General features: G+C 34.5%; 1 protein-coding gene across 1 annotated transcript; it reads left to right on the top strand.

Annotated features, from left to right (window-relative positions):
• The first annotated feature begins 6,129 nt into the window (after window positions 1-6,129).
• LOC110874964 (high-affinity nitrate transporter 2.1) lies at window positions 6,130-8,841 on the top strand. The gene is made up of 3 exons (XM_022123273.2): window positions 6,130-6,979; window positions 7,065-7,180; window positions 8,034-8,841. The coding sequence occupies exons 1-3, from the start codon at window positions 6,170-6,172 to the stop codon at window positions 8,698-8,700; spliced, it is 1,593 nt and encodes a 530-aa protein (XP_021978965.1). The 5' UTR covers window positions 6,130-6,169; the 3' UTR covers window positions 8,701-8,841.
• Window positions 8,842-9,658: the final 817 nt, after the last annotated feature.

Genomic DNA, 9,658 nt, shown 5'->3' with positions numbered 1-9,658 from the left:
AAAAGCTATTAAGCTTGTTTCGGTTCGACTACATTCTTTGAAGTGAATGTGACTTTATATTGAATGATGTGAAGATAACGATCATGGAGATAATATTATGATGATGAGATCGATCATGAGAATTGTAACGATGCCACCCTGAATGTTGTATGGGTATAATATATTCCTTGAATGGAATATGATGATATAATAATTGGTGTAAAGTTCATAATCATGGTAATTGAGAAAATTGTTATGATGCTCATGTAATGAGATCAACCATGTTAATAATGAGATGACTATACAATGATCGTTATAAAGGTCGTAAGATATAAGATTGATAAATCTTATACGACTCAGTTACTTCTCAATTGATGGTAAGCAAAGAGAACATTATTTACAAGGAAAAATTGATTAAATTCTTTTCATTTGTCACACTTGAGACATATGCTTCTAAAGTAGCAATATCATTATAAGAGTCATGAAAAAATGAAATGATTTTATATTCATGTGACCGAGTAAATAATGAAAAACTATGAAGCTTGTTTTGGTTCTAACCCATTTGCAAAAGTGAATGTGATTATATATTAATCATTGTATATGTAATGATGAACCTAATTGAGAAACTTGTAATGATGAGAATGACTATAAGAATTGTAATGATGGTCATTTAAATAATGATAATGGACCACAAAAGTGGCAAACTAAGGAGTGATTGCATAACGTGATGGTTTGAACTTTGAAGTTGTAATATATTTTCTCGTATCATACGTTTTGTATTACATACAAGCAAGTAATACACATACGATCATAAACCAGAAGTTTATGGATCATAATTATTTAATTAGTTGGCATGACCGGTTAGACCACACCGAGTCAATGATGATGTGAAACATAATGAAGAACTAGAAGATTCTTCAAGATGATAATTAGCATGTATTGTTTTGCTCTCAAGGGAAATTTTATTATTGCCAAATAAAGGAGGGTGTGTATCCCTAAATATTTTGGAAGTGATTAAAGGATATGCATATCCTAACATGATACCATTTAGTGTTTTAAATCGATGCATCGTCTAAATGGTTATCAAATCCACAACCTGAAGCTTGTGTAATTGTGGCTTAGCTAATGTGATAGCAAGCATATTAATCCAGATTAGTATATTTATTTGATAATAGTGAATTTGATTCCCAAGTTATTAACGATCATTAGAATAAGTGTTATTGTTGAGATGATCACTAAACGTCTACTATTGGTTACAAATCCAATGATCATGAGAGGAGTAAAAGTTCATTTAGGTACATGTAATTTTATATATAGTACCATCAATTCACATCAAGCCAATAATTTATAGTTCTCCACATACAGTTGGTTTTTTGGTCAGGAACCAAAGACGTCTCATCAAAGATTTTGGTTGTGCGACATATATTGAAACTCATCCACCACACCGCACAAAGATGGGACTTCTAAAAATTTTGAGAATATGTTGGGTATAAATAATCGTCTATGATTAAATACTTAAAGTCATTAGTGAGAAATTCGTTTATGGCTCATTGGTTTTCACTTTAGTGAATGAATATTCCCAACATTAGGGGGAGATAACAAGCAGTTGGAAAGTGAAAAGTGAAATGAATTATCATGTTATCTTGATCCTCAGACTATAAACTATGAACTAGAAGTTGAAAGTATAATTCATTTACCAATATTAAAGAATAAATTACCAGACAAGTTCACTGACCAAAAAATAGAGTGACTAAGTAAGTCACATAATCAACTGCTTTTGCTCCAGTTATATTTGTGTCCCAGGAGGACAACCACATCTTTTTGTAATGAATCTATTGCACGCCTAAAGCGTGGTAGACTAGTTGATTCCAATAATAAAATTCCTCGAAAATTGGAGCAAGTAATTAAGATGGTCAAGTCGAGGTTATAGTAATAAGATCCCCTGAAGGGACAATAGACATGATGGTTCAAGAAGAACCTCAGGTACCTTAAATAAAGAGATCTCGATAAGTTGTATCATGTCTAAGATATGTATGGAATCGAAATAAAAATCGACGTCGTTATACTTTTGTATATAATGTAGCGCTTAAAATGATTAAATGATGAGGATCAAGATTTAAGATCTGCCTATGAATGAATATTAAGAAATGATTGGCCAAATTAGAAAGACGCAAATAAGGCAGAGTTTAGTTCTCTAATGAAATGGAAAGTTTCTGGACCAACAGTCCATACAACTGAAGTTGTAAAATATGCGGGATACAAAAGTGTCTTTTACACGAATCATGTGAAAATCAAATTAAGTGATATAAGTCAAAATTGGTGGCACAAGAATTTTCACAAGTACCTATGATTGATTATGAGAAAACGTATTCTTCAGCGGTGGATGCATTGACTTTCCAATATCTTATTAGTCTGGTAATATATAAAAGAGAATTGACACGCGTCTTATGAAAGTTATGTATCACTTGATACTAAGTCATATAAAATAAGTTCTCGAGAATATTATGATTATTATATAAATTCAGATCTGAATACATATACATGTTGTATATGTTATTGAATTGAATATAATTGGAACTCCCCATGAGTATCCCAAAGCATTTGAGTGCTTAAGAGTTTAATTGAAACACCTTATGGATGTAATTATAGTGCACCAATACTCCAATAAACATACATAGAAAATGAGTACCTGGTTATTATGGCATCTCAATGTACAATGTCTACAAACCTGGTACAATATGAATTTTGGAGATAAAAGCAAGTGTTCTTGATATTTTTGCATATGATATAGATATCTATGTGTTAAAGGGCAAGTTTATATAGCAAAACTTCTAAGAGTGAAAGCACATGCATATTTGGATAAGATGGAAAGAATTCTCTCATGGATTAATAATGCTAGAAGCATTAATGATGTCAAAACCTCAAGAACATACTATATCAAGTTCATAGAATATGTATGGACTAAAATAGTTAGATCGAGTGTTATACAACTCGAGATATTTGCATAAAGAGGGATATAAGTTTGATTAAATTAGCTATATTTTATCGACGTTCTACTTTTAAAAGTTCACTATAATCGCAGTTTACAGTGATGATGTCTAGGCATCATCGAGAGAAATTGTCGAGCTTTTAGAGGGAGAATTTTTGAATAACCTTGGCACGGTCTAATTATTACTCGAACTGCAGTTCGCGTATATATGTAATTATATTTTACCAATTCCCCAAGTACATCTAGAAGATGATGTTTGGATATTTTACTATGGACATAGTTGAACCTTAAAGTATGTTAAAGGTTATTAAGTCATTTGTTATAAAAAATGCCTATTATCATCTCCTATCAAAGTAGAGATTCTCATTCTAGAAGTACCATCGTTAAATGCATAAGTGCATTAATATGTTTTGCTAGCTATGTATGGTTATAATATCTTTCACTTGAGCTTATTGTCTTGATATAACCTGTGTCAAACGAAGAGACATTGGAATGAGTTCAAAGAAATATTTCAGGTATAAACGATATTTGATTATATTTTACTAACCCATCAAAACAAGTTTGGCTAGTCTTGTAGATGCAGGAATGTAACGAAACACAGTCGTGGACATACGATAATTTTTGGAAGGAGGTACTTAAAGTCTCGTTAGATGATTGTACAACATTGCTCAACATAAGGGATTGCACATTAAGGGATCAAGCGACAAATCATTCGCTACAAAAACTTTATTCGACTTTCAAGGAAGATGGACACACGCCACTTAAAGGATCCATGTTAAAATGAGGGGGAGACTTATTCAAGTTGCGCTCTTTTTTCCTTGACTAAGTTTTGTCCCATTGGGTTTTCTTAGTAAGGTTTTTAATGAGCCAACATGCCTGATCCAAAAATATCAGGGGGGAGAAAATGCGCGCTGCACTCTTTTTCCCTTAGCTGAGGTTTTGTCCCACTGGGTTTTCCTAGCAAGGTTTTTAACGAGGCAGTATTACCAAGCGTATTAAAGAATGGTATATCATCATGTGGATAGTTTTATCAAGTGGATAGTCAAGGGGGAGTGTTATGAATTAATATCTATTTATTATGTGACTACCACTTGGGTTTATCATTATATTATGACTCTCCATGTACTTAACTCTCATCTCTTCATGTACTTAACTCCCATCTTGTAAGCCTATAAATAGAGGTATATGTGATCCATATTTTACATCAATAAGAAATCCATCTCCTATTCTTCCATTCTTTTCTATGCATTGCTAATAGGTTCTAGTTGTTACATAACAAATCATTCATTCAGTAGAGAGGTGGTAGAAAATTTGGTTTTTGTTGTAGTATATATGTAGGTACGTAATAAAGGTTATAAAGGTTGAAAAGTAGATGTAAGTAAATACCACAGGATGACAAAGATGAACAATGGAAAATATATAACGATAGATATTATTGATAATTTCCAGGATGAATTAAACTTGTATCATCTCTCACTATATGTGAACTTAATCACTCTATAGGCTCATGAATTTTGTTGCTCAGAACTTGATAAACACAATGAATAAACAACACAAACAATAGAACACATGATTTCTTAATTGAAAGATTTATGAATGTTATACTACAATTGAAAATACATTAACCTATATATACTAACCGAACCAACATCCAAACAACACAACTCCTTGGAATCGACACACCCGACTGAATCGTTGTGTCTTTTGATTATTTTGGCGCCCTTGTTGAACGACGTGTTGCCTGTGAAAGTTGCATCCCACTCTTCTTAGGTTATAGGTTCTAATTTGACACAATCATTCCCTAGATAATTATACAGTTACATATGACACTAAAACATACTTTAACCTATTTACATAATCGGCTCACTAACTATGATCCGCATGGCATGGACTGAGGAACTAAAATACAATATTCCCCCTAGTTTCTTAATCCATGCCTTCAACATCTTTACGTTGTAGCATCTTCATTCTCCAAGGGAATGAAAACTTTTTGTAGAAGATCCTTGTCTTTGAACTTCGGCTTCTTGCGATGAACCCAATCGCCCCCTCTTGCGTGATCGGAATTAAACAACTAGAATCCAAACACCCTTAGTGATGATCGGATCGAGACACGATAGATATTGAACACCCTCCATATGATCAGCCTCCCCAAATGAATTTGAATCAAAGGATTCGAGCCTTTGGCTTTGATACCACTGTTGCCCAGAATCTTGATGAATAAAATGAATAAACAACACAAACAATAGAACACTTGATTTCTGAATTAAAAGATTGTACGAATGTGATAATACAATTGAAAAAACATAACGTAATATACTAATTGAGCCAACATCATCTTACCGACACAACTCCTTGGAATCAACACACATGCCCCACTGAACCGATGTGTCTTCTGATTGTTTTGGCGCCCTTGTTGAATGACGTGTTGCCGGTGAATGTCGCATCCCATTCTTCTTAGGTTATAGGTTCTAGTTTGACACCCTCAGTTGCTAGATAATTACATAGTTACATATAACATTAAAACATACTTTAATCTATTTACATAAACCACCCACTAATTTTCTTCCACGTAGATTAAGGAATTATAATCTAATAGAATTTAGATCAAATAAGGTTCTGATACAAAAAGTTACCAACCAAATTTAACCAAATAATATTCGGGTCAATGATAGGTATTTCTAACCCTATACACATTTTTTGTTTTAGTCATTTGTGTAAGATAAGCAAAACTACTCATTATAAAATTAGCCATTATATGCCAGTTGGTTTGCTTCTTGTGTAACTGTTGACCGAAAATTAGTTGCTTAATCACATATGGCTGTATTTGAAGTTTGAAGTCATCAAGCTAGATATATATTACATCTTCATATCTGGCTGTTAACATTTGTGGTAACTAATAAATATCTTTTGGAGGATCTGATAAGCCCAAATACTGTTCCTCATCATCGTATGCGGCAAACTGGATTCCTTAGAAAAAAGTATCTACAACCTTTTGGGAATGTCCACTAGCTACCAATTTTAACCCTTTCGTTTGTCAACTCTTGGATACTTATTTAGAAATCTAAAACCCTTACAACATCCCCACAACTTGCATTATTAAATTCCAATCAACGCCTATATAAACACATCATATCGTCATGATCACAGAAACATATCTACAAACAACAAAAACATATCAAACCACTTGCTTGGAGAGTGACAATGCCTGAGATTGAAGGTTCTCCGGGAACTTCCATGCATGGAGTCACCGGTCGGGAACCGGTATTAGCCTTCTCCGTGGCCTCTCCAATGGTTCACACCGATCGCACCGCAAAATTCGACCTGCCAGTCGATTCGGAACACAAAGCAACAAAGTTCAAACTCTTCTCATTTGCGAACCCTCACATGAGAACATTCCACCTCTCCTGGATATCTTTCTTCACCACCTTCATCTCCACCTTTGCCGCGGCTCCGCTAGTCCCCATCATCCGCGACAACCTCGATCTTATGAAAGCCGACATAGGGAACGCAGGTGTGGCATCCGTTTCCGGTAGCATTTTCTCCAGGCTGGCCATGGGGGCGGTCTGCGACTTGTTGGGACCTCGCTACGGCTGCGCCTTCCTCATCATGTTGTCCGCACCCACCGTGTTTTGTATGTCCTTTGTTAGCGACGCTAGCGGCTACATAGCGGTGCGGTTCATGATCGGGTTCTCCTTGGCTACGTTTGTGTCGTGCCAGTACTGGATGAGTACCATGTTTAACAGCAAGATCATCGGGCTGGTGAACGGGACAGCCGCGGGTTGGGGGAACATGGGGGGTGGTGCAACACAGCTCCTTATGCCAGTGTTGTTTGAGATCATCAAGATGGCTGGTGCTACCCCGTTCACAGCGTGGAGGATCGCGTTTTTCATACCGGGATGGTTCAATGTAATTATGGGCATATTGGTGTTGACTCTTGGACAAGATTTGCCTGATGGTAACCTTGGTGCCCTACAGAAGAAGGGGGATGTTGCCAAAGATAAATTCGGCAAGGTAAATATTAATATTTATGGATACTCGTCTCAAACAAGCCCCATTAATTACATTATTTTAGGTGTTGACATGTGTTTTTTTATAGGTTTTGTGGTATGCTGTGACAAACTATCGGACATGGATATTTGTTCTTCTCTATGGTTACTCAATGGGTGTCGAGTTAACAATTGATAACGTCATCGCTGAATACTTCTACGATAGGTAGATATTTGATTTTTTAAATACAAACTTTCATTTCACGTACAAAAGTGTATGCTAAAGTTAAAAATTTAGTCACTATAGATGTGACGATAGATTTTACTTATACATAAAAGATGGTGGTAGGGCGTTGATTTTAAGTATAGATCGACCTAAATATATTTATGGTGATTAAAAAATAAGTGTGGATATAAGATTTGGCCTTCGTGACATAATATTTTATCTTCTGAAATCGTCCGTAAGCATAAGAAGCTATCTTTTGCTCGGAAACCTTAGTTAAAAAGTGTTTTTATACAAGTGTCTCTAAAAACTGGACATGTCTCTCTATTTGGCACTAACACTTTCTTCAATAAATAATATATGAATAATAAACAACAGTTGGGTCAAATTATTTACTTGATGATAAAATAAGTCTATAAATCCATTAGCTAATTATTCTTTTATTTTAAAAACTATAGCTTACACGGATCAAAATCAATTGACTATATGTAATTTGTAATATGACTTTTCAACTTAGAATGATTGGAACAGCAAATAAATTTAATGCCAGATGAAATGCATGCTTATATAAAAATCATTATGCAATATATATAACTATTAGTTTTCAAAACACAATAAAAAAACATAATTACATATAAAGTTAAATATCACCCACAAATTTAACTTGAGTTTTATTGTTTATAAACTACAGATTTGACCTAAAATGTAAGAAAGTTTAATTTGAGTTTTATTGTTTATAACTACAGATTTGACCTAAAATGTAAGAAAGTTTAATTTGAGTTTCATTGTTTATAACTACAGATTTGACCTAAAATGTAAGAAAGTTTAATTTGAGTTTTACTGTTTATAACTACAGATTTGACCTAAAACTTCATCTTGCTGGAATCATTGCCGCTTGCTTCGGAATGGCAAACCTTCTAGCTCGTCCATTCGGAGGTTTCACATCGGATTACATGGCGAAACGATTTGGAATGCGTGGTCGACTATGGAACCTATGGCTCCTTCAAACTGCTGGTGGTCTCTGCTGTCTTTGCCTTGGCTTAGTGAGCTCGTTGCCATTAGCCATCACCTTTATGATGCTCTTCTCCATTGGAGCACAGGCCGCTTGCGGAGCCACATTCGGCATCATTCCCTTCATTTCGCGGAGATCACTTGGTATCATATCAGGAATGACCGGGGCTGGTGGGAACTTCGGGTCAGGGCTGACCCAATTGCTATTCTTTGCAAATGCATCTTTCTCAACAGAAAAAGGGTTGACTTACATGGGTATCATGATCATGCTTGTTACAATTCCAGTGAGTTTTGTTCACTTCCCACAATGGGGGAGCATGTTCTTTCCTCCTAGTCAAGACATTGTGAAAGGTAGTGAAGAGCATTACTATGTTTCCGAATGGACCGAGGAGGAAAAGCAGAAGGGGATGCATCAAGCTAGTCTCAAGTTCGCAGAGAACAGCCGCTCGGAGCGTGGAGGGAAGGTGGCGTCCGCTCCAACGCCACCGGAGAACACACCCAACCATGTTTAATTCCCCAACAATTTTCAGATATTTTTTGGTTAAAAGAATGCACGGTTAAGTGAATATAGGAACTAAGGAAAATAGGCTATCAAGATACAAGAATGTAACATTGGTTTCATATTTTCCATAAACAAACATGCTTTTGATCTAGCAGAGTAGCAATATGTGGGTGCTCAGACAACCAAGGCATCATTGGTTCTATTAAGACTATCTCCAATGCTAAGGGTGCCCTTAGGTGCTCTTAGCTGCCTAGTCAGCTACCACATCATATTCTTATAAATCCTTAAAAATCATAATTTTATTTTCAACCATACAAATATTCTTACATATCCTTACATTTTCCACATCATTACCTATTTTTTTTATTTAAACTTAGTTATCTAAATTATTAAAATGTAAATGTATTATAATTAGATGATTATGCAATCAAAATACGTAAATAAATAATATTTAAAATAAAAAGCAAACAATATTTAAGAAAACATATATATATATATATATATATATATATCTTTTATAGATATATCTTTACATAAAAATCATAGGTAAACTGGATTTAAGGCTTGCTTTGTATCAGGATGGTAAATCAATTATTAATTAATAGCTATAAAATAAATTGCATGATAATGAGCTATTAAGTAAAGGCGGTAAAAAAATCAATTGGTTAATACTATTGGGAAAAAATAAAAGAAAATGGAAAATGGCTCAAAAGTGGCACAAGAACCCAAATAATGAAGCACTTGCATAAGGATGTTTCTTTTGGATATACCAAAATCAAATGTTCTTCAATGGACCCTTAAACAAGGATTTATTCCAAATCATCTTGAATGGGATTATAAATCTCCCATTGGAGATAGTCTAATATGTTTATTAAAAGAAAAGTGTGTTTGTGAGTATTTGCTCAGAAAAACATCCATGTTTTTCAAACTAGATATTTGTTTAAATAATAAAATTAATGTACTACATA

This window comes from Helianthus annuus, chromosome 1 (assembly GCF_002127325.2).
Source record: "Helianthus annuus cultivar XRQ/B chromosome 1, HanXRQr2.0-SUNRISE, whole genome shotgun sequence".
Lineage (NCBI taxonomy): Eukaryota > Viridiplantae > Streptophyta > Magnoliopsida > Asterales > Asteraceae > Helianthus > Helianthus annuus.
The sequence above is the reverse complement of the archived record's forward strand: the minus strand, read 5'-3'. Positions and strand labels throughout refer to the sequence as shown.

Bases quoted from the DNA above. Each gene is read 5' to 3' on its own strand.
- LOC110874964 (XM_022123273.2), top strand. From the start codon at position 6,170: ATGCCTGAGATTGAAGGTTCTCCGGGAACTTCCATGCATGGAGTCACC. The intron at 6,980-7,064 runs GTAAATATTAAT...GTTTTTTTATAG, and splicing joins CCAAAGATAAATTCGGCAAG to GTTTTGTGGTATGCTGTGAC. The intron at 7,181-8,033 runs GTAGATATTTGA...TTATAACTACAG, and splicing joins GCTGAATACTTCTACGATAG to ATTTGACCTAAAACTTCATC.